Here is a 26,568-nt window from a genome sequence, read left to right as displayed (position 1 = left end):
CATTATTGGTGCATAGAAATACAACAGATTTCTGTACATTGCTTTTGTATCCTGTGACTTTACTAAATTTATCAGTTCCAGCAGTTTTGGTGGAATCCTTTCAGGTTTTCTATGTGTAGTATCATGTCATCTGCAAATAGTGAAAGTTTTGCTTCTTCCTTACCAATTTGGATGCCTTTTATTTCTTTATGTTACCTAATTGCTATAGCCAGGACTTCTAGTACTATGTTGAATAAAAGCAACTGTCACTATTATCTATTTTTAAACTATTTTTTAGGAGTACCCATTAGCAGCCACATCCCATTCCTCCCTCCTGCCAGCCCCTGGGAACCACTAATTTTTCTTTTTTATTTTTATTTTTCTTTATTTTTAACGTTTATTTATTATTGAAAGACAGAGCAAGTCAAAGCGTGAGCAGGGGAGGGGCAGAGGGAGAGGGAGACAGAATCCGAAGCAGGTTCCAGGCTCTGAGCTGTCAGCACAGAGCCCGACGTGGGGCTCAAACTCACAGAGTGTGAGATCATGACCTGAGCTGAAGTCAGACGCTCAACCAACTGAGCCACCCAGGCACCCCTAATTTTTCTTTTTTTAAAAAAATTATTTATTTATTTTGAGAGAGAGAGCGCGCGCGTACGGGCAGGAACAGGGGAGGGGCAGAGAAGGAGAGAGGGAGAGAATCCCAAGCATACACCGTGCTGTCAGCACAGATTATTTATTTAGCTTTGCCCATAACTGTTTCCCCCTAAATTTAATATGAATAATCTGGAGAGTTTTTATAATCTGGGAGTATTCCCAGGCTTTTTCACTAAGGATTCTGATTGATTAGGTGTGGGGGTAGATCTTGGTAACCAGCATTTTAAAAATAACATCAGAGGCACCTGGGTGGCTCAGGTCAGTTGAGTGTCTGACTTCTGCTCAGGTCATGATCTCACTGTTTGTGAGTTCAAGCCCCACATTGGGTTCACTGCTGTCAGCACAGTGTCCACTTCAGATCCTGTGTCCCCCTCTCTCTCTGCCCCTCCCCTACTCAGGATCTCTCTCAAAAATAAATAAACATTTAAAAAACTAAAAAAATTACATCACCTGATTCTGATTCAAGAGATCAATGGGCTACATGTTGAGAAATATTGAATTATAATTTTATGGTGTATAAATAGGAGCATTTTTAATTCTTTTGTGGCATAGAGAATTTGTGGTTAGGTGAGAATTTTAAGAGCAAATTACTGATAAAATTTTTGAAATACCCACATGTAGAAAAAAGAGCGTTTGACCAGACTGAGTTATGTACTTGCTCGAAATCAACAAGAACTTTGAAAAGAAAGGAGTCTGCCCTTGATTCTTATTCATATTGAAGGAGTCTTGCTGGCCACTTTTTAAAAAATATTTATTTACTTTGAGAAGGAGGGAGGGGCAAAGAGAGAGAGAGAGAGAGAGAGAGAGAGAGAGAGAGAGAGAGAGAGAGAGAATCTGCACTGAAAGCACAGAGTCCAGCACAGGACTTCATCCCATAAACCTTGAGATGGGGCATCAATTCCACAAACTGCAACATCATGACCTGAGCCAAAATCAAGAGTCAGATGCATCTTTAAAAAAAAATTTTAATGTTTATTTATTTTTGAGAGAGAGATAGAAAGAGAGAGACAGAGTACGAGCAGGGGAAGGGCAGAGAGAGACACACACACACACACACACACACACACACACACACACACAGAATCCAAAGCAGGTTGCAGGCTCTGAGCTGTCAGCACAGAGCCCAACGCGGGGCCCAAACTCACAAGCCATGAAATCATGACCTGAGCCTAAGTTGACCACTTAATCGACTGAGCCATCCAGGTGCCCCAAGAGTCATATGCTTAACCGACTGAGTCACTGAAGAGCCCCTGCCTGACCCCTTGTAATTTATTTGTGCAAAGAAGGCAAAGACTTCTGTTTAAGTTACAAAGACTGCACAAAGAAAATGCTCTGCCAGGGTGAGGAATGCTGAAAGTAATGTACTCATTAATTCTTTAGTTGTTTTTTTTTTTTAATATTTATTTAAGTAATCTCTACACACAGCATGGGGCTTGAACTCACAACCCCTAAATAAAGAGTTGCGTGCCCTTAGCCAGCCAGATGCCCTTAAATCCTTAGTTTTTGTAAATGAAGGTTTTTACCCCTAATCCTAGTTACAGGCATACCTCAGAGATATTGTGGGTTTGGTTCCATGCCTGTGCAATAAAGTGAATGTCGCAATAACGTGAATCAAATGAAGTTTTGGTTTCCCAGTGCATATGAAAGTTATGTTTACAAACATAATACAAAAACAAGGAGGGGAACAAAAACATAAGAGACTCTTAAATATGGAGAACAAACAGAGGGTTCCTGGAGGGGTTGTGGGACTGGGGTTAGGGTTAGGAGGGTTGGGGTTAGGGTTAGCTAAATGGGTTAGGAGCATTAAGGAATCTACTCCTGAAATCATTGTTGCACTATTACGCTAACTAACTTGGATGTAAATTAAAAAATAAATAAAAATTAAAAAAAATAAAAAATAAAATAAGTAGACAACAACAACAAAAAAGTTATGTTTACCCTATACCATACTCTATTAACTGTGCAGTAGCAGTATGTGTAAAAAAAAAAAAAATTAACATACCTTAATTAAAAAATACTCCAAGGGCACCTGGGAGGTTCAGTCAATTAAGCATCTGACTCTTGATTTTGGCTCACATCATGATCCTAGGGTTGTGGATTGAGACTTGTGTCGAGCTCTGCACTGAGCATGGAGGCTGCTTAAGATTCTCTTCCTACATGTACCTCTGCCCCTCTCCCGTTTGTGCACGTGCTCTCTATCTCAAAAATATAAATGAAGAAATGAATGAATGGATGAGTGAATGAATGAATAAATAAATAATAAAAATAAATAAATACATCATTGCTAAAAAACACTAACCATCACCTGAGCTTTTGGCAACTCATAATCTTATCAGGGTGGTGGTTGCTGAAGGTTGGGATGGCTGTGGCAATTTCTTAAAATAACACAGCAATGAAGTTTACTACACCAACGGATTTTTCCTTTCACAATTTCTCTGTAGCATGTGATGCTGTTTGCTAGCATTTTGCCCACAGTAGAACTTCTTTCACAATTGAAGTCAGTCCTCTCAAATCTTGCCACTGTTTTATCAACTAAGTTGATGTAATATTTAAATCCTCTGTTGTCATTTCAACAGTCTTTACATCATCTTCACCAGGAGTAGATTCCATCTCAAGAAATCACTTTCTTTGCTCATCCATAAGAAGCAACTCTTTTTCATGAACATGAGATTGCAGTCATTCAGTCACATCTTTGGGCTCCACTTCTAATTCTAGTTCTTTACTATTTCTGTAATATCTGCAATTCTCAGAAACCTTGTGCTGTTTATCTGTCAATACCTTACTCTCTTCAGCCTGTCTTTTTCTACCGACTTCCTGTCAACATTTAAATATGTGCTGGTTTCTCTTAGGTTTAAAAAACCTCTGCCTCAAGCCCAGCTAATGCCCTATGTCTTGTCTCCTCTGGATAGTCAACCTTCTCTTAAGAGCTATCTACCGGGTTGTTTTTATTTTCACACCTCCTGCCCTTCATCTCACTCCAGTCTGGCTCCTCTCCCATGAACTTGCTCTTGTCAAGGTCAACACTGACTTTTGTGTCACTGAGTCCAATGAATACTTTACAATGCCCAGCTTTGTCACCTCTCAGCCACATTTGCCACCTTTGACTACTCTCTGCGTCTTGAAATCCTCTTTCCATCATTTCCACATTACAGCATTCTTCTGGTTTTCTTCCAACCAGTCTGCTCCTGCATGTTCTCCTTTTTCACCCAGAGATTAACTAGTGAAGATTCTCAGGGCTCAGTCCTAAACCCTTTTCTCACTCTGAGTTTTTTCTCTAAGTGATAGCAGCTTGCCATGGTTTTTATTACTTTTTCCCTGTGTCTCTCCTGAGCCTTCCCTGTGACTCCAAACCCCTGCCTCTAGCTCTGACATGCGTTTTCTCAGCCATAGATCTCTATAGCCTCCTAAATATCACTTGCATGACTCATAGGCATTTTAGTCTCAACATGTGCAAAACCGAACTCCTTAGTTTATCCTTCCCCTAATATTTTTGTCCTCCATCGTTTCTAGTTTTAGGAAATGTACCACAATCTATCTAGGTGCTTAAGCCACAAACCTGGGAGTTCTTGATTGCTGCCTCACCATCACTCCCATTTTCATTTAGCCATGAAATCCTGTTAATTCTACCTCCTGCCTTTCAGACTCTTTTTCCTGCCATTTCTCACAGCCACAACTCCAGTGTAGTTGCCTTCTGATTTCTTTCTTGACTCTGTAAGAGATAGACATTTTTCAGTATTTTAGTACTTGATGTATTTATCTTTAAAATTTTCTTATTCAAGTGTGATTTACATACGACAAAATCCTCAGATATTAAGTTGTACAGTTTGATCATCTTTGACAAGTGCATTTACCTAATGTAACTTCATCCCTGTTAAAATATAGAACATTTCCATCTCCCTAGAAATTTCTCTAGTGACTCTTCCCAATCAGTCACCCATCAAAGCAGCTACTGATCTAAGTTTTAAAAATATTTTTAAGTGTATTTAAAAAAATTTTTTTTAATTTTTTTGTTAAAATTTTTTTAATGTTTATTTATTTTGATAGAGACAGAACATGAATGGGGAAGGGGCAGAGAGAGAGGGAGACACAGAATCCACAGTAGACTCCAGGCTCTGAGCTGTCAGCACAGAGCCTAACACAGGGCTTGAACTCATGAACCATGAGATCATGACCTGAGCCGAAGTGGGATGCTTAACCGACTGAGCCACCCATGTGCCCCAAATGTATTTTTTTAAGTTTATTTATTTATACTGAGAGAGAGAGCCAGTGAGCACAAGTAGGGGAGGGGCAGAGAGAAGGAGAGACAGAATCACAATCCCAAGCAGGCCCCACACTCTGCAGAGATCAATGCAGGGCTTGAACTCACAAACCGTGAGATCATGACCTGAGCCAAGATCAAGAGTCAATGCTTAACTGACTGAGCCACCCAGACGCCCCTAAGTGTATCTTTTTTTTAAAGAAAGATACCCCTGAATAAACACAAAAAGATGCTCTAAACCTTAAAAATAATTTATTGGTAGTCTTGACATGGAGCTGTTTTAAAATACAGAACCTGTGGCTTGTGGTGATTAACTTTATCCTGTTTTGTAAGCTATAAAAGTTTTACTGTTAGGTTCAGTATAAATGGGTAGGAAAATAATGGCCGATTTACTATCTGAACTACCCCTTTAGTATGATTAGAAATATTTTAGACTAACCTTTTAAGTTATAATTTCAACACTATTCTAATTATGCACACACACATGTTTATGTGTAAATACACTAACATACATGCACATACACACACACACACACACACACACACACTTTACACTTTGGAAATACTTAGAGCTGAGGAGATGGGGAAAGTGAGTCCACAAAAAAAATTTAAATTATATCAGTATCAATTAGGAATCTTTTATGCATATGTGTGTATAAAGCAATACAAATAATGGTTATTTTTATTTATCTTACAAAGAACTCGACATTTTTACTGAGATAAGATGTCCAGAGAACTCCAAATCTCCCCAAAATGTAAAAAAACTTTTAGCATTTATGGACTCTGCAACATCTTTTTATTTCTCTTATTTTATTTTCCCAATTAATTTGTTTAAATCATACCTTTAAACTCCTAGCTAACTAAAAATAGAGATCAGAAAATTTAAATTACTTTGTCATACTTGCATATCGAACATTTAAAGAAGCTAGCAGAGCTGGGGAAACTGACCTCTTTTGTTTAGTCGCATCATAGGTACAGTAGAGGCAGCCAAATTGTGAGCTTGCTTATAATGTACTGGATGCATTTCTAATTCAAAGGCACCATCTTTAAAAGAAGTAACTTAGGCTCCTCCATACAGACAACTCAGCCCTTTTCCTTTCATAGCTAGGCTGGTTTGGGGTCATTAGATTCTGGATGGAGACCAGTGGCATAGTGAGAAGAGCAAGAGTGCTAGATCTGACACTTACTTGGGAAAAATGAACACTACCAGGTCCCAGAGATGGTGTCTTTTTTCACTGATCCCCACAATTATCATTGTGCATTTCTATTGGGAATTTTTTGGAGCATATATCCCTGATATATGTGTCATTATATTAATATTACTTCTATTAGTATACTTCCATGAAGAGGAATTTTTAAGCATATTTTTTTTGTCCATGAGTTTAATTTTCACAACATCTGCGTTTTATAGATGAAGACACTAAGCTCAGGGAAGTTTAGTAACTTGCCCAAGGTCACATAATTTACTGAGTGGTATTTGACAAATCCCAAACCATTTGGGGCCTCGGTTATAAAATTATAGATTCCAGCTATGTGATCTGCAAGGCCTCTTCTAGCTCTGAATAACCTGTGCTTTTGTGCTGATGCTAACACTCACCCATCTGAGACATAATCTCTGTTTAATATTTCTAAGTAGATAAGGCCTTATTATGGTCCATATATTAATAACCAGGAATTTTAGGAGTTAGTGGGATGTAGAAGAGAAACTGAGTATCTAAAATAGTGTCAGGTTAGTTTGGTCTTTGGTATAATTTTTAAAATCCACTGGCATTTTTGTGTTCAGAATATATGTTGCATATTTAAGAGATTGGTAGCAACAATCACTACAAACTGTTACAAATTTATAAGATATCTATTATTATCTTAAGCACCACAGGTAATCACTATATATTCATGAGGATTTTTTGGTAATTACTTTTCAACATTTCTCCCTCCGGCAAAGTAAAGCCTATTATTTCTCTAAGTACTTGTGTTAACTGCCAGTTTGGTAGGTGTCTCACTTAACACAATGCCAGCAAAAATATTCTCATATAGAAACTGTTTTAGTGCATTTTCTTTTTAAGTCAGCTCCTTTTCTTGTACACAAAAATTGCTATGATCAAAATCACTGTCATTTGCCTTTGAAGCATTTTCTATAGGTTTCACTTCCTTTCTTTTTTAGCTTTCTCTGGAATTGAAGAGAGAAATGGGAAGACAATTTTAGATTAACACCTGTCTGAGAAATTCCAAAATTAGAGATGGCCATCTGGTTTGCAATATTTTATAAATAGAATCTTACCATTCCAAACAGACTTTTAGCTTACTCTAAAATAATACTTAATTTAAAAACGCTTCAACTGTCAACATTTTACTATCAAACTGGAAAGAGGATTGTTAGATGTTGGTTATATTTACACCAAGAAGGAATGCTTCTGTAACCCTTTGTCCTCTGATACAGACAGTGGAAGGTCATATTCCTCATTCGTTGGACTCATAACCTGAAGGCCCATCTTAGATTCCTCTGTGCTTCTAATTATTCTTTAGAATAATTTCCTTAGGTCAGGCCTAAAGCATTCAACTGCAGTAGCTACCACAGTAGCTCTTAAGATATCTGAATTTGACTGAGGTCATCCCTAACTTGGGGTACTTTAAAATTAGACTAGCTTTTGCTACAACTAATGCTAAAGATTCAGAGAGCATGTAAAAAGTTATCAAGGAAGTTGTCAAAGAAATGAAACTACAACTGTGATTTGCCTGTAAAATTATATGTGGGGGAAGGTAAAATAAGTGCATTTGAAAAAACCAGTGAATGTTAATTGTTGTAAGCCTTTCGGAAAGCATTGTAGCAATATGTACCATGAACCTTTTAAAACTACATCCCCTTTGACCTAGAAATTCTACTAACTGAAATCTCCCCTGAAGAAATAATCAAATACTCTGGCAAGTATTTGTGTATTTAATGCAATAGGCCATAGAGTAAAGCGAGTACAGACTCTGAAGCCAGGTTGCCTCAAATCAAATTCTGGTTGTCCCACTTACTACTAGTATAGCCTTGCTTTAACCTCTGTATTTTCCTGAGTTTCTCCATCTGTAAAAAGAATAGTCCCCAACTCGTAGAGATCTTGTAAGGAGAGAATAATAATCCCCTCCAGTATTGGTTAGCAACCACAACAGTGCTGCATAACAAATTGCCCCCAAACTCAGTGACATCTAATGAGTCATACATCTTCTGGTCAGCTGGTGTTCAGCTTTTCTGGGCTGCCCTTCCCTCCAGCTGTGAGATTTGTTCAGCTGGGTTGCAGCATGACTTACTCTCCTAGGATCAGTGGACTACCAGGGAACTATTCTTCTCCTGGTAGTGTCTGAAATATAAGAAAGCAAGTCCAATTATGTGCTTTTCTTTGCATTGCATCCACTAACAAACATTAGCCAAAGTAAGTCACATGGCCAAGCCCAACATCAGTAAGGCAGGGAAAGTGGGGCAGGGGGAGGGAATGAATATTTGCAATTCAAGGGTTGACATACTATTTCTCTAAAGAGCCAAATAGCAAATATTTCTGGCTTTGCTGGTCATACAGACTCTGTTACAACCACTCAACTGTGCTGTTCTAGCCTGAAAGCAGCCTTAGACAGTAAATCAATGAATGGGGTGGCTGTGTTCCATAAAACTATATTCACAGAAACAGGTGGCAGAGTGGATTTGGCTCATGGGCCATAGTTTTCTGATCCCTAACCAATTTGTCACATCAGATCATAGAGTTTTTATAAAGATTAAAGAAATTAGTACATAGGAGGTGCTTATAACAGTTCTTGGTAGAGTATCACTAATGAATATTGGCTCTCATTAATAGTGTTGTTATTATAATAGCACAATATTGAAAATAATAAAAATATCCAACAATAGATACAGGGTTAAATAAATTAGAGCACATCCATACTATAAAATTCTATATATTCATTTACATATCATATTCTTTTTTTTTTTTTTTTAATTTTTTTTTTCAACGTTTATTTTTATTTTTGGGACAGAGAGAGACAGAGCATGAACGGGCAAGGGGCAGAGAGAGAGGGAGACACAGAATCGGAAACAGGCTCCAGGCTCTGAGCCATCAGCCCAGAGCCCGACGCGGGGCTCGAACTCACGGACCGCGAGATCGTGACCTGGCTGAAGTCGGCCGCTTAACCGACTGCGCCACCCAGGCGCCCCACATATCATATTCTTTAAATATCAAAACTATTTCATGGCCTAGGGGCATATTTGTAGTATGTTAAGTGAGAAAAAAAGAGACAAGTGATATTTAACATATGACCCCAATTTTATTTTTCTTAAGAGATGTGTATTTTTTATACATACATGGAAAACAATTAGGAAATATATCCTATATATCCAATATACCATATTGGATCATTTACTTAGTTTTTCTTTTTGTGTTACTGTTTTTATCAAGATATAATTGATCTATAAAATGGTATTAGTTTTAAATGTACAACACAATGATTTGATATATGTATATATTGCAAAATTATCACCATATGTGTTTACTTAACATCTACCACCACACACAGTTACAATTTTTTTCTTGTGATAAGAACTTTTAATTAATTAACTTTAAATTTTATTTTAAATTCCAGTATAGTTAACATCCAGTGCTATGTTAGTTTCAGGTGTACAATATAGTTATTCAACAATTCCATATATCACCCAGTGCTCGTTACAACAAAAGCATTCTTTAATCCCCATCTTGTGATGAGAACTTTTATGATCTATTCTCAGCAACTTTCAGATATACAATACAGTGTTATTAACTACATTCACCAGGCTGTACATTACATGCCCCATCACTTATAACTGAAATTACATACTTCTTTATTGTCCATTTTTTCCCCTCTACTGGGCATGTACTGTTTTCTGGTATTAAAGTACTTTGATGATAAAAAATATAATCTGGGTCCATTACGGACTCTTCTTACTCTAATGTAGTCACTATTTTATTTTATTTTAATGTTTAATTTTATTTTTGAGAAAGCGCAAGTGGCAGAGGGACAGAGGATCTGAAGCAGGCTCTGCCCTGACAGGCTGACAGCAGCAAGCCCCATGTGGGGCTCAAACTCACAAACCATGACATCATGACCTAAGTTGAAGTCGGACATTCAGACGACTGAGCCACCCAGGTGCTTCTGATGTAGTTACTATTTTATATGTCAGTTACATTTTAATTGCCTAGCGAATTAGGAGTTTACCCTCAGAGATGTCTGATTAGAATGGATTGTGTTGGGTGCCTGGATGGCTCAGTCAGTTGAGCATCCGACTTCAGCTCAGGTCATGGTCTTGTGGTTTGTGGGTTTGAGCCCTGAGCCAGGCTTTGTGCTGACACTGTGGGGCCTGCTTCAGATTCTCTGTCACTCTCTCTCTCTCTCTCTCTCTCTGTCCCTCCCCCACTTGTTCTCTCTCTCAAAAATAAAAAAAAAAACATTACAAAAAAAAAAAAAAAAGAATGGACTATGTGGACACTTTCCAACCTCTTGTATTTTTAACTTAAAGAAAAGTTATTCTGCTCTAGGGCTCCTAGAAAACAGTGGCAGGGTACCAACCAATGGGAAGAGAATCCTGACATAGTCTCTCAGGTCATAGGAACAGTAGCTCCTTTCAGACCACATTCCCTGAGCAGCCACAGTCCTTTCAGTGATAAAAGGCAGAATATTGTTGTACAGAGGTGAACAACAACATCCCTTCTCTGGCCACCCCAGTGTTTGAACATACACAAATTCTTTTTTCATGTATCAAAGGGAGATTAGGTTTCAATATTTAATTGCCACTGTGCCTAGAAGTCCCATAAATAAATACAGGGAAAGGAAGCTAGAGAACTCAGTAGCCTCCTTCATCAATATCACAGAATATTAATTAAGATTAATTTATTTTTAAGAACCCTTTACAACAATCAAGTTTCATCTAAATTAAATCAATTAGTCTCTGGATTCTCCAAGATTTAAACTGGGTTGAAAATTGGGTTGTACAACCTTAGGAAGAACTATCCCAAATAAAATTTGCCCTAGAATGTGCTTTAGAATCTGAATTTTAAAGGGACCGTGCTTTTTTTAACCTTCAAGTTTCAGTAAAACCTAGCTAACCTTTATTCTAAGTGAATTGTTAGTGAATTTAAGTGCCAAGTAGGATTCCCATGTAAGATTTGCTTGTGGCTACTGTATGCTTCAGTAAGATCAAGACCAATATGGTGCCTTAGGCCTACTAAAAGAGGAAAATGGACACCTGATTTTCCCATTCTAGGTGTCAGAATCTTAACTGAAATAATAAGGTAATAGGAATCCTATATTAAAACTTAACCTATAACCATATCTCAAGTAGTTCTTTAACAGGGGACTTTGTATATATAAGACAAAGTTTTATTGATAGTTTTTTTTTCAACGTTTATTTATTTTTGGGACAGAGAGAGACAGAGCATGAACGGGGGAGGGGCAGAGAGAGAGGGAGACACAGAATCGGAAACAGGCTCCAGGCTCTGAGCCATCAGCCCAGAGCCTGACGCGGGGCTCGAACTCACAGACCGCGAGATCGTGACCCGGCTGAAGTCGGACGCTTAACCGACTGCGCCACCCAGGCGCCCCAGATAGTTTTTGAGCTTATGATATAGAATAAGAACTGTATTTATTTAGTCAACTTAAACGTAAATATATACAACTACATATACTATTAATAGATTTTAACTCCAATTTCCAATTCTTCCCCACTAAGGAAGAAAGAAGAACCCATAATCAGAATGGCCAAAAGAATTGTCTCTCTTCTGGCTGGCACCTCCACATTGCTTTTCTTCTTACCCCTAGATGTTTCTTTGCTGATTCTATCCTGCAGAGGTTTCTAGTCTCCAACGATGACCCTGCAGTGAACCATGCCTTCTGGTAATCATGCCCTTATGGAGTAGTCCCCTACATTCAATTTGTTCTGGCCCTGTGTTACCATAAGAGTGGGGCAGAAATGATTAGCTTCCTTCTTGATCTCTGAGAACATTTGCTCTGGGATAAGTCAGCTATCCTGTAAGAAGCCTGAATAACATGAGCACCATGCCCTGAAGAAGTCCAGCTAGCCACATGAAGCTGTTCCAGCCATTCCTACTAAGGAGTTGGATAGGTCTAACCCCGTGAGTCCTCTGTCACGTGCCTTCAGCCCTAATCACAAATGCATGAAAAACTTGAGGGGCACTGCCCAGCTGATTCAATCAACTCTCAGAACCATGAGAGATGTAAATTACTGTTGTAAGCCATTAAGTTTTGGGATAGTTTGTTATACAGCAATAGAAAATTGGAACACTTAGCTTTCTTAACCCCTGTCTTTCTGCACTGGTATGTTGAAGAACCCCATGACTGAGTTCTTTTGCTGTTGCAAATGCTAATATTTCTTTTATGTAGAGTGCTAATGGAGGCTACACTCCCTTCCCATATGCTTTGTAAAATGCTGACTGCCTACTTGTTCATAAAAAGCAGTCAGGAGACTTCTAAATCCTAGAGATATATTTTTGCAGACTAAAAAAGTAATATATTCATTATAGAAAATCTGCCTAATAGAGAAAAAAATAAAAATCACTCATGATTTCACCACTCTTGACATTGAGATAACTACCCTTGACATTCTAGTTTATTTGCTTGCAGTTTCTACAGTCTACTCTCTCTTTTTTCTTTTAATTTTTAATGTTTATTTTTGAGAGAGAGAGCGCGCACGCGCGTGCGAAAGCATAAGTGGGGGAGGGGCAGAGAGAGAGAGGGAGACACAGAATCCGAAGCAGGCTCCAGGCTTTGAGCCGTCAGCACAGAGCCTGATGTGGGGCTCGAACTCATGAACTGTGGGATAATGACCTGAGCCAAAGTCGGATGCTTAACTGACTGAGCCACGCAGGCATGCCTCTCTTTTTTTTTAAGGCAGAATTGGGAGCATACATGTTGTTTTGAAAACTGATTTTTTTTTTCACTTACTGTATCACGAGCATTTTCCCATACTTTGAACACTTCTTTGAAATAGTAACATACCATCGAAACTAGCCACAGACTTAAGGATCACTCCATGTGATTAATTCACCAGGAGTTCTGCATTTTTGATGCTGTCAGTCACTAAGAGTAAAAAATATGAACCAGCATTCAGAGAAAATGTGAAAATTATCTGTTCATTTTTGGAATTTTATTTTTACAAGAAAATCAAAACAGAGAAGATGCTCATGCAAATAAAACTTTTACAATTGAGATCAGAGAACAGCTAGGATTCTTCCTATAGATATGAAAATTCACCTCTTAGAAAGATGAATGCTAAAAAATTCTGACCACTAGACTAATACTGCTGTTTGACAAGGAATTGTCTAAAGTTTTGTCATAAAAAAAGCATTTTCATGCTCAAGACAAGCTGGGAAGCATGGACATTTTTAGAACCTTTCTTTTCACTATTTTTAACTTCTAAAAACTCAAGGTTTTCCTTGTTTGGAATGACATAAAACATTTTTTAAATGTTTGAGAATCATAGCTGTTTTTGACGTTTGTGAGAGCACTAGGATAGTTTGCATTTGGTACATTTAGACCTTCTTAGTGGTTTTCCAATAGTCCTGCAGCTAGTAGTGAGATATAATAAAGGTGTAGGAGCCATTCCAAATAAAGTTAATTGCATATGTTGTGGTATATAGTAAATATTTACCCTATTAAATTGTTTCTTCATATTTCTGTTTTTTTGTACCTAGCATATTTTTCAAAAGTGTTATTACTGTGAATAGAATATATTTAAAGAAAGGATAAAAGTATGTCTGGGGATATTTATCCATAATTTTTACCTCTAGTTTTTCAGGCACATTAGTTCTAAAAAGTTAGTTAGCTATAAGTTAGTCAGCTACAAAGTTACCAATATAACAAGAAGGAAGAAGATAGTTTTGAAGATTATTTCAGGGTAGCTGGTAATTGAAAAACTTGAATAAAAAGACAAACACATGTCTCTCAGCTTTTTCTTTGAAATGGTGAATGATAAATGATTGTTATTTGAGTTTGTGCAAATCATAACCTTATCTATTTGTTATGTTTTCTGAGTGTTCAGGTCCACTAAATTTGTTAACTAAATTTTTGTGGGTAAAAATAAATATATGATATTTTTCCCTGCTTCTCAAAATTAAGAACATCTGTGCAGGGAGTATTCAGGGGTAAAGCTTTATATGTTTATAAAAGATGTTAAGTATGAAAAAAATAAGTATTGGAAGTAGTCCTAAATTTTGATGTGTTTCCCCCTTCATGCCTGTTTTTAAAACTTGATGTAAAATTACTTAAACAAGATCGAAGGGGCACCTGCGTGGCTCAGTGGGTTAAGCATCCAACTCTTGATTTCCACTCAGGTCATGATTTCACAGTAATGGATGGAGCCCCATGTCAGGCTCTGCGCTGACAGCACAAGAGCCTGCTTGGGATTCTGTCCCTGCCTCTCTCTCTCTCCATTCCTCCACTGCTCATGCTTTCTCAAAAAGATGGCTTTGAAATTATAAAAAAAAAAACTCAAAGGTTTTCAGATTTCTTTTGAAATAAAAAGATATCACAATGAGATAAAACAATATAGAAAAGAAGAAAAAGCATCACTATTCTTTAGAGGGGAATTGGTAGGGAAAGTTTGTTTCATTATTTATAGATTTGCCATCTCCAGTGATTTTTGTCTCATATACTACTAATCATTTATTCTAGTCATAAAGAACTCCTTCTGTTATTTGCACACAGATGTTATATTTTTCTAACTACTGGTAGTAGTAGTTGATGTCTTAAAGACTATAAGCTATATTCTTTATATTAAAGAATATAAAATGGCAGTGTAATACAAATTTGATTCTTTTCATTTTTGTTTTCATTTTGTAATATAATCATAATGCGAGGTTTCTCAACCTTAGCACTATTGACATTTGGGGTCAGTTAATTCTTTGTTGTGGGAGGCTCTTCTGTGCATTGTAGGATGTTTAGCATCATCTCTGGCCTTTACCCACATGGTTCTAGTAATAATACTCCCCAGTCATGAAACAAACAATGCCACCAAACATTGCCAGGTGTCCCCTAGGGGGAAAAAGTGACTCCATTTGAGTACCACTGCCATAGTGTATTTACTAAAATTCTTATCATGCTTTCCAGGAGCATAATTTGGAATAAAGCAGTGTACCATTAGTAGCTAGGCACAAAATCAGAACAGAAAAGCTACTAGGCAGTATTTTGGATACCATAAATAAAAAGATCAGAAACAATAAGTACATTTCTTAATCAAAGACTGTATTGCCTGGGTAATTGGTACAGAACAGACTACTGGAAACATTTTAGTGATTACCAAACAGGGAAATAAAATTATTTAATAGCTAGAGAAGTCATTTACGGCTGTTTCTCTTCAATCATTATTTTACGATGTGAAGCAGCAGGATATGCAGATATTAAAGGACACATGAAGGTCCTTGTAACTATTTTGTGTTACCCCACATCACAGTGATTTTCCATGGTGTTCTAGAATACAAATGTCTCACTCCTTTTGTCATTATGTCTACAACAGGTGATGCCCAGTGCCCTGCTGGGAACATCATTAATCTAACTTCCTCTCCAAAATCTTTGGCATTTGGTATCATGACAAGCACTCAGCAGGCAAGGCAGTTCACAGGGTGTTTTTCAGTTTAAACATATGCCAGTGAAAAAAGTTTTTAATGTAGCTATTTGAGAGATATAGAAAAGCAAAATGATTTCACATTTTATTAAATTGAATATGCAGGAGGGAAAATATACAAAAGCCTTAGTTGCCTACATATATTAAGTTTAATGTGCATTTGAAAGCATCTTACCTCAGCTTTACTGAATATTTGTACAAAACCTGAATAGAAATTATTAATAAGGGCAGTTAACATCACTAGACTCCTTAAGATGGTGTCAAGAAGAAGGTAAGACAGGACCAAAGCCTGAATGCTGGGAGAAGACCCTACTCACTAGTTCTGTGTTCTTTTCCTTTACTCTGTGACTTATACCTGCTGTAGAGCAAGGCAGGAAGAGGAAGAAGGAAATAATCTTATTTTAAAACCCTGCTTCAGGGGCGCCTGGGTGGCTCAGTCGGTTGAGCGTCCGACTTCGCTCAGGTCACGATCTCAGGGTCCGTGAGTTCGAGCCCCGCATCAGGCTCTGTGCTGACAGCTCAGAGCCTGGAGCCTGCTTCAGATTCTGTGTCTCCTTCTCTCTCTGGCCCTCCCCCCGTTCATGCTCTGTCTCTCTCTGTCTCAAAAATAAATAAATGTTAAAAAAAAATTTAAAAAAAAACAAAAAAACAAACAAAAAAAAAACCTGCTTCAGGGCAGGGCACCTGGGTGGCTCAGTCAGTTGTGTGTCTGACTCTTGATTTCAGCTCAGGTCATGATCCCAGGATCATGGGATAGAGCCCTGCGTTGAGCTTAGCTCTGAGCGTGGAGCCTGCTTGGGATTCATTCATTCTCTCTCTCTCTCACTCTCTCTCTCTCTCTCTCCCTTCTCCTCTCCCCCTCCCTCCCTCTGTCCTGCTCCCCTACTCTTGTACACACTCTCTCTAAAAAAAATTAAATAAATAAATAAATCCTGCCTAAAAAAAAAAAAAATCCTGTGAAATGTTAATTTAGATTGGACTTCCAAAAGTAAAATCATGCCATGCTGTGGCCCTTCAAGTGACCCTCTGAACTATTTATAGGGGTACTTGGATGGTAGATGTATTTAAAAAAGATTTTTTTAATGTTTATTTTTGAAAGAAAGAGTACAAGCAGGGAGGGGGGCAGAGAGAGAGACACACACACACAGAATCTGAAGCAGGCTCCAGGCTCTGAGCTGTCAGCACAGAGCCCGATGCAGGGCTCAAACCCATGAACTATGAGATCATGACCTGAGCTGAAGTCGGATGGGCAACCAACTGAGCCACCTAGGCGCCCCTGTATGGTAGATCTATAATTTGTTCTTATAACTGGAGATGTTCTTAAAATGCCTAAGACAGTAACAGTAATAGACATAATAGATAACCAGTAAGTAGTCGCTGAATGAATGTATGAAAAGGATGCATCTTGATGTAGAAGTATGCCTTATTGTATAACATAAAAAACATTTTTACATCAGTAGAAAAAGACATACACAGAAGGCATGCATCCATCACCCAGCTTGAAAATTATCAACTCATGGCCAGTCTTGTTTCAAATATATCCCACCTACTTTTTCCTTCTCTATTATTTTGAAGCAAATTCCAAATATATCATTTTATTCATAAATATTTTGATATCTGTCTCTAAAAGATGAGGGCTCTTTTCTTTTAAAATAACATTATCATGCCTGAAAAATTAAAACATTTTCTTAATAGCATCCTGTCAGTCTTCACATTTTCAAGTGTCTCATAAACATCTTTTGAATCAGGACTCACTTTGTGATTATTTGATATATTTGATATATTTCTCAAATATTTTTTAATCTTCAGGTTTCCCATCTTCTCCTTATTTTCTCCCTTGAAATTTATTTTTTGAAGCACTGGGTTGTTTGTACTGCAGTGTTTTCCATAGCCTGGAGTTTGCTGATCATCCTAATAGTGTCACTTACTGAAGTCTCCCTTATATTCCTCTGCCCCCTGTATTTCCTGTAAACTACTAGTTGGAGCTAAAGACTTAATCAGATTCAGATTTAGTTTTCTTTTTGCAAGTCCAAAAAGAAGGTGGTGGCCAAATCATAGAGCATTCTTGACTTTTTGCTCAGTACCATGCAAGTTGATTTAGCTAACGTTTGTCGAGTGTTTTCTATGTGCCTAGCAATGTGCTTATGTTCTATGGACATTATGTCATTTAATCATATTTAAGCTTCATAACACTAGTGCATATCCATTTCTGTCTGATGACTAAATTTCTTTAAGAGGGCTAAGGAATCTTAAATGCCTTTCAGGCAACCCCTCAATGTATACACAATTGTCATTTATGTGATTTAATTTAGAATTCTGTCTGAATTTTCTTTTTACTGGATTCATTTAGAGCTATACAAAAATAGCTTGCATTAAATGCATTTTTTATATTTTAATAATAAAGCTCGAAGACCTGTCACTTCACTGTGAATTTGTTGTACTCAAGTTTTTTGGTACTGGAATTCACCAGCTGTTAATCTCACAAAAAAAGATAGATATCTAAACCACAAATAGGGCCAACAGAATTCAGTATTTCCTGGGTCTCTTTTTCCTTTTCACTCATTGTCTTCTGCAGGTGCACTTAGGTCTCTTTCATCTCTCTCTGCTTTCTTTGCACTGCTCACAGCGCTCACAGTATCCTACTGTTACCCAGGGTGAGAAACTGTCTGGTGATTACAAAAGCAAAAGTAGCTTTTCATTGTTTGTTTACATATCTTTAATTTATTCTGTTCAGTTATCTCCATACTCCCCAGATTTACCGTTTATAAAACCAAACCATTGGAGAGCCAAACTCGAAAAGCCAATGTCAAATTATCTTGACCAGCTGACACTTTTGAAGATTAAACTGTCTGATACGTGGTTGATGGAGAAAAGGCAGTAACTGGCCCAAGTTGCAATTAGTTACCAGAGAACTGGAAACAAAACAATGCAAAGAGGGTCCCATTGTGCAGCTTTACAAGCTGACATGCAAAGAGTAATTTATTCTTTATATATTTTAACCCTTCTTCTCCAGTCATATCTCCTTTAATAGTTTTAACAACTTGTCTCTGAATATGACAGAGAAATAGGAGTGAATGAAAAGGAAGTTTAATTTCTTATTCTGGTCGCACTTCACTATGAGGCATTAGACAAATAGCCAAATTCTCTGTCCTTATTTCTTTAAAACAAAATTATTTTTATACTGATTATCCATAAAGAACCTTAAGACTCTTATTTGAATAGTCTCCCATGAGCTCAGAGTGTGTATAGGAATTGTGTCTCTCTACCTGATCTTCCAGGGTGCCCGGGGTAGCATGGTGCACGTGCTCATGCTTCCTAAATGGCTTTTGATGCCGGTGGTATTTGAAAGGTTATACATTTTAAAGGGTATTTTGTTCCCTTTTTCCTTGGCAGAACCGAGGAGCTTCCTTTTCTAAGACCAGTGCTGTTTGGACTCAGTGAAAGTACACTTTGTTCTAGGAGAATTGCCATGTGAAAGCCTAGAATATATATTGAGTTCTTCCAAGAAAGGGGGAAAAATCACGTTCTAGGACAGTGAATACTGACTTGGTGCTGAATGAATGATCGTTATGTGCTCTTTTACTCACAGGCTCGCTTTTCATATGTGCGGATGAAATATCTTTTCTTTTCCTGGTTGGTGGTTTTTGTTGGAAGCTGGATTATATATGTGCAATACTCTACCTATACAGAACTATGCAGAGGAAAGGACTGTAAGAAAATAATAGTAAGTATTTTTTTATTTCCCACTATTTAGAAAAACCATATTAATAGGTTATATTAATAATATATTTATACATACTTACTAATAATTATTTTCAAAAAGTAAAAGTTAATTTGACCTTAGAGTTGTGTTGAACCTCTTAGCTTTTTGATGTGACCAAGTTAGTAGGAGTGTTCTGCATCTTGAAAAATCTAAAATTCAGAAAGCTAAATATATAATACAGATTACTGTGAGAGCATCCTCACTGCATAGGGGTTTCTTTTTAAATATAGTTTAATCAGGTAAGTTTTTAAATGTTTATAGAGTATAAAAGTATTATTTACCTTTCTGGAACATATCTTTTGAATAAATGGAGTCACTCTCAAGTACCAAAAATGTACCTGAAAAGCATATAGTCTATTTAGTATTCAGTTTCTATCCTAATGACTAGGTGTGTCTTAGGAAAATTGCTCTATCAGTCTAAGATTTTTAGTAGTAATTATTGGTTATATGTTTGAGGATAAGTAATTTTTTTAATTTTAAAAAATTTTTTAATGTTTATTGTTAAGAGAGAGAGAGAGAGAGCTGGGGAGGGCAAAGAGAGAGGGAAACACAGAATCCATGAAGCAGGCTCCAGGCTCTGAGCTGTCTGCACAGTGCCCAACGTGGGGCTCGAACTCATGAATCATGAGATCATGACCTAAGCTGAAGTCAGACGCTTAACCGACTGAGCCATCCAGGAGCCCCTTGTGGATAAGTAAATTTAACTCCTTGTTTTCTGCTAATATCTTCTGATATAAATAATATTAAAACATTGCATCTGAGAATTGTATTTTTGTTAATATGATTGTTGGAATCCCAGTAATTATAACTTATTAATGATTCTGTAGTTATTGAGTGGTTGCTCTTTACCCAGGCCAGTGGTACTAAGTATGTGCATATAGCAGGGAACAAGCTATCATGACCTTGGGAACTTACAGTCTAGCAGGGAAGATGCTGAATACAGTAAGGTAGGATAATTATTACAATAGCAAGTGTTATAGGAACATAAGACAGGGAAACCTGAAGCTTTCCAAAGTTCTAAAGAAATGAAATCAGTTTAACTCTAGCCTTTCTCAATCAAGATAAAAACAATAACAACAACAACAAAAATAACAAAGAAACCTCCTCAGGAGTATTACAGCCTCTGAAATCAGCAAGGGAGGAATCACTAATATAATAAGCAGGGAAATTAATTAGTAAAGACAACTCCCAAGTCAAGTTCAAAGGTGTCCATTGTATATGTCCATTCCAAATGGCCATTCCAGATCCTTGAGGAATTTTAAGATCAGAGGAACCTCTGGGGCCAGGCAATGTATTGCATACTGGTCAGTAATAGTTAAAATAATACTATGAAAGCCTCCCAAGCCCATTTTACAAAGAAAGACATAGGTACACCTGAAACTAATGTAACATTGTATGTCAACTATACTTTAATTATACATGTATACATATATAATATATATATGAATAAGAGAGAGAAGCACTTGCTTATGATGGTAGAGCCAGACTCTTGGTGTTACCTTATGTTAGAAAAGACTGACAAAATTATAGCTTAATAAAGCTAAGGAAAAAACCCGAAAAAACCTACATGCTTACCTTCAATGAAGAGGAAAGAAGCAGGAGTTATATAATCATTATAACAACATAAAATAACCAAAATTAAGGACGCTAGGTGGCTCAGTTAGTTGAGCATCCAGCTCTTGATCTTAGCTCAGGTCATGATCTTGTGGGTTCATGGGATTCAGCCCCAAGTTAGGCTTCGCACTAACAGCATGGAACGTGCTTGGGATTCTTTCTCTCCCTCTCTCTTTCTGCCCCTCCCCTGCTTGCATGTACTTATTCTGTCTCTCTTTCAAACTAAATAAACTTTATTTATGTATTAATACAATAATATCCAAGTTATAAGGCATATGCTGGTGCATATTCTGTTATTAGTGAATTATAGTTGTATTTTTAATTATTTATGATTATTAATATTTTATTATTGAAGTTTTTAATGATTTTTCCTTTAATTTTACTTTATAATAAACAGAAGAATTCTAGAATAATTTGATAATTCTAATATAGTAATAATTCTAGCATAATTTAATGGTTATCTTATTACAATTTGAAAATAACAAAAACATTTTCTGAGCCTAAAACATATCTTTTCCCTAAGGCTGGCTTAAAAAAATTGTAGTTTCTCTGCACAATTTGGGAATTATGTTCTTAAACTTACCAAAACTGGTAGTATTAAGATCAGTAGTACTAAGATAGTAGTAATATTTACTAAGAATTGTATGATTAGAACCAAAAACAAGCAGAAAAAATATTTTTTAACTATGAAAGCTTCAAAGAGCTAGCAAGATAATGAGGAGTCAAGATCTGGGAAAGGATGGTGAACCTAGAGTTGACTGTGTTTGCCTGGGGTATATAACCTAAAATACAGTTTGGGGGAGCTAGGAAGATACAAATCTATTTCAGGTCCTACAAGGATGGGACCTTGGTTTACCATGCTGTAGGCTGATACCCCAAACAACTGAATCCCAGTAGTAAAGATGAACTAAAAGAACCTCAGAGATGTGAGCTGACTTTTGTAGCCTCTTTTTCCCTCAGGGGGTATTGCTGATACTGGGCATGAGCAGCGGTCTGAGAAGTAGGACTGTATACTGGAAGAGAGTTGCTGCTGGGGACAAGAAACCAGCAAGCTTTTGTAGAAAACTAAGAGAGCCTCAAGCATACAGCCAGTTATCCTGTTGGGATATTTGCCAAATCCTAGGGTTTTACAGAATGGGAGGCTAAACATCTCATTGGAAAGCCTTTGAAAACCAGAGCAGACATTTTGGCAGTCACACAAGATACTGTCTAGAGTTATGAACCTACCCATGGGGGAAAACCCCAATGAATTCCCAGGCTCTCTGTTAAAAACCCTAGAGGGCTATGATAATTTCTTGGAATGGAGATCAGCCAAAAATAGCTTGAGCTTTACTAGAACCGCAGCCTAGCCTCCATTCAGCCTAGTCCCTGATTGGGTTAAGATGATCACCTTCCATTCTATCTGTCTATCCAAGGGAAGGGAAACCCTCTCTGAAAGCATTATGTAAAGAATTACAGGACATGGCAAAAGACAATGTGACATGATCAAAAACCAAGAGATAAACCTGGACAATAGAATCAGATCCACAGATGATCCAGATATTGGAATCATCAAAAAAGGATTTTAAAATAACTGTGTTCCTGTTCAAGTAAATAGGAAGAAAGGTAAAGAAAATAAGTGAAACAATGGATAATTCCAACAGAGAAATGAAATGTATTAAAAAGAATCAGGAAGACAATGTGGCAGTTCCTCAAAAAGTTAAATATAGAATTTACATATGATCAAGAAATTCTGCTTGTGGATATATACCCAGAAAAATTGAAAGCAGGGAGTTAAACAATACTTGCACACCAGTGTTCATAGCAGCATTATTCACAATAGACAAAAGATGGAAACAACTCTGATGTCCATTAATAGATGAATGTATAAACAAAATACATGGAATATTATCTAACCTTTAAAAAGAATACAACATGGATAAACCTCAAAAACATTATGCTAAATGATATAAGACAGACACAAATGGGCAAATATTGTATAATTCCACTTATATGAGGTATGTAGAATAACATATATAAACTGGGACAATGGTAAAAGGAATTAAAATGTTTAAGATTCTTATCATATAGCAGAGTAGAGTAAAAGTATCAACGAGTTAATATCAATTAGTCTATAAATATCAATTAATTAATGAAATATCACTCAATTAACTTTAGACTTCGTTGGAGTATCTGGGTGGCTCAGTTGTTTAAGCATCTGACTTTGGCTCAGGCCATGATCTCATAGTTCGTGAGTTTGAGCCTCACATTGGGCTCCCTGCTGTCAGCACAGAGCCTGCTTTGGATCCTCTGTCCCCCTGTCTCTGTCCCTCCCCCACTCGTGCCCTCTCTCTCTCTCAAAAATAAATAAACATTAAAAAAAAAAAAAACTTTAGGCGCACCTGGATGGCTCAGTTGGTTAAGTGTCCGACTCTTGATTTCAGCTCGGGTCATGATCTCATAGTTCATGAGTTCGAGCCCCACATTGGGCTCTGTGCTGATGGTGAGCCTCTCTCTCTCTCTCCCTCTCTCTCTGCCCCTCCCCTGCTCTCTCTCTCCTTCTCTCTCTAAAAAACTAAAAAAAAAAATTTTTTTAACTTTAGACTTTGTTGATCAAAATATGCACATTGTTATTTCTAGGATAGCCTCTGGAATAGAAAAAGAGTGTATCGTTTCCAAACTAATAATGAAAAATGAAATAATAAAAGAATACTCAGTTCTAAAGAAAGCAAGAAAGTAAAGAACATATAGACAGTAGAAGTACAGAGTACAGACAGTAGAAGTACAGAATACATAACAAGATGATAGATGTCACAAATTGAATTCCCTGGGAAACAGATTCAGAGACTGAGATTTGCCTGAAGGATGTTTATTGGGGTGGGCTCTTGAGATTAACATCTGTAGGGGAGGGAGGAAACAGGATAGACCAGAGAAGTTAAACTGCAATACAGTGGTAACAAAGACCTCAGTCGATTCTACAGGGTCCAGGCATCTATACCTTGTCACTGATCAGTCATTGAATACAGTTTTCTACCCTCTTCTGTCCTCCCTTAAGGGGACATGACCTTGGGTAAGGCTGTATTCTAAGGCTGAGGATAAGTCCCAAAGAAAGATTCAGCTGAGAGCTGTTGACTACTTACATGCCTAATAAGGGAATGAGTACTCTTGTTCTGGACAAGATATGGGTGGTTTACCATGGCACTGGCTGTAGTATATTTAAACCCAAATATATTGGTAATTACATTAAATGTAAGTGGACCAAATGCTTCAGTTAAAAGACAAAGATTGTCATACTATACTAAAATTAAAAAAACAGGGGCACTTGAGTGGCTCAGTCGGTTGAGTGTCTGACTCTTGATTTTGGCTCGGGTCATGATACCAGGTAATGGGATTGAGTCCCACATTGGGGCTCCACACTGCTTAATATTATCTCTCTCTCTCTCTCTCTCTCTCTCTGCCCCTCTCCCCCACTCACATACACTCTCTCTCAAAAACAAACAATGATATTTACAAGAGAAACATCTAAAATATAAAGATGCAGATGGATTGAAATAAAAAGAACAGGAAAACCATTCAGGCAAATATGCAAATTATAAAAAAAGGGGGGTGTTTAAAGGAAAACCCATAGCTATATATATTCACGTAAGTTTCAAATTATACAGACTATACCTCTTTTTAGAGTCTAAATCAGCCTTTACTGGCTTGAAATGTAATACCTTTTAAATTTGTTTCTTCTGTGTTTTACTTTTACAATATTTGCATATGTAATTGTCTGGCCTTTTCACAACCTTTGGCAATAGCCACACATACTTTTTTTGGTCCTGGTAATTCCTGTTTTGAAATGTAGAGTCTAAACTGATTGTCTCTTTCCCTCTGTATTACTGCATAGACTGTTCTCCTATTTAAATGGACTGAACTGAACCAGAATATATAATAAGATGGCTGATTTTCAATTTGGTTATAAAAATATAAAGCTACATTATCTCAAAACCACATTTAGCAAAAACATGGTTGCCAAAGGATTTGTAGTATATAAACTCTGAACAGATTTACTCAAAAATCTTCTATTTAATCTTTGTGAAGGAAGATTATAAAGAAATACAGAATGCTCTAGTTCTGGACAAGAAGATCCCAAAGAAGTCCTACAAACATTACTTGCTGAAGTTTAACAATGTGGGTTCTTTCCTTCCCTGTGTAAATTGACAGTTTGACTTCTAAATTTTCTCTAGTTATTTTTTCCTGTTTTTAATCATTTAATACTTATATTCAAGGTAATTACTATCACATAACAATCATATAAAAATATAACCCATTTTAAAAGAAGTATCAGTTAACAAATATTTTTTGAACACCTACTACATGTCAGTCATTATTCTAGGTGTGGTGATTTAGGGTAAGCAAGATATAGAGTCCATGTTTTAAGAAGCTTACAGTATAGTGGAATATGTATAATAAAAACAAAAATACACAACAACTTTAGGGACTAAGAAGTGTAATAAGAAAGGATATAATAGCAATATTTTGTAGACAATGGCTAGGGCATGCTACCTTAACTAGGGTAACTGGGAAAGTCTTCCCTGAGAAGATGGCATTTTGATTAGAACTTGATGAGAAGGAAGCAATTACATGAATATCTGGGCAAAAAGCATTTTTAAAAAAAGGACCATAAGTGCAAATGCCCAAGAGGGAGCAAGCTTGGGAAATATGATTGATTTCATGAGTAATTTATGAAAATCTGCCTCATTACTTTAGTCATTTCATGTACATTTTATTTATTTTTTGTTTTTTAATATTTATTTTTGGGGAGAGCACAAGCAGGGCAAGGGCAGAGAGAGGAGGCTCTGAAGTGGACTCTGTGCTGAAAGGCTGACAGGAGCGAGCCAGATGTGGGGCTCAAACTCACAAACCATGAGATCATGACCTGAGCTGAAGTCAGACACTTAACCGACTGAGCCAGCCAAGTGCCCCTAGTCATTTCCTGTACATTTTAAAATCTTGGATATTGATGGTACAATTCATCAAGTATTGGGAACTTCTTGATTATAAGTAGTTCAACCATATTATGTGAGTCTATTGGAGAAAATCCTAGGCTGGAGTCAAAGTACCAGCCTTATTTCTTTTTTTTTTTTTTTTTTTAATTTTTTTTTAATGTTTATTTTTTTTTAATTTTATATATGAAATTTATTGTCAAATTGGTTTCCATACAACACCCAGTGCTCATCCCAAAAGGTGCCCTCTTCAATACCCATCACCCACCCTCTCCTCCCTCCCACCCCCCATCAACCCTCAGTTTGTTCTCAGTTTTTAAGGGTCTCTTATGCTTTGGCTCTCTCCCACTCTAACCTCTTTTTTTTTTTTCCTTCCCCTCCCCCATGGGTTCCTGTTAAGTTTCTCAGGATCCACATAAGAGTGAAACCATATGGTATCTGTCTTTCTCTGTATGGCTTATTTCACTTAGCATCACACTCTCCAGTTCCATCCACGTTGCTACAAAAGGCCATATTTCATTTTTTCTCATTGCCACGTAATATTCCATTGTATATATAAACCACAATTTCTTTATCCATTCATCAGTTGATGGACATTTAGGCTCTTTCCATAATTTGGCTATTGTTGAGAGTGCTGCTATGAACATTGGGGTACAAGTGCCCCTATGCATCAGTGCTCCTGTATCCCTTGGGT

At 37.1% G+C, this 26,568-nt stretch overlaps 1 protein-coding gene across 1 annotated transcript in view; it reads left to right on the top strand.

Annotated features, from left to right (window-relative positions):
• DIPK1A (divergent protein kinase domain 1A) overlaps nt 1–26,568 on the top strand; it is a 113,803-nt gene that overhangs the window by 53,799 nt on the left and 33,436 nt on the right. Inside the window, exon 2 of the mRNA XM_043575575.1 lies at nt 19,120–19,254. Within this exon, the coding sequence (XP_043431510.1) occupies nt 19,120–19,254 (135 nt within the window). The remainder of the gene's footprint in view (nt 1–19,119; nt 19,255–26,568) is intronic.

This window comes from Prionailurus bengalensis, chromosome C1 (genome assembly GCF_016509475.1).
Source record: "Prionailurus bengalensis isolate Pbe53 chromosome C1, Fcat_Pben_1.1_paternal_pri, whole genome shotgun sequence".
NCBI classification, from domain to species: Eukaryota; Metazoa; Chordata; class Mammalia; order Carnivora; family Felidae; genus Prionailurus; species Prionailurus bengalensis.
The sequence above is the reverse complement of the archived record's forward strand: the minus strand, read 5'-3'. Positions and strand labels throughout refer to the sequence as shown.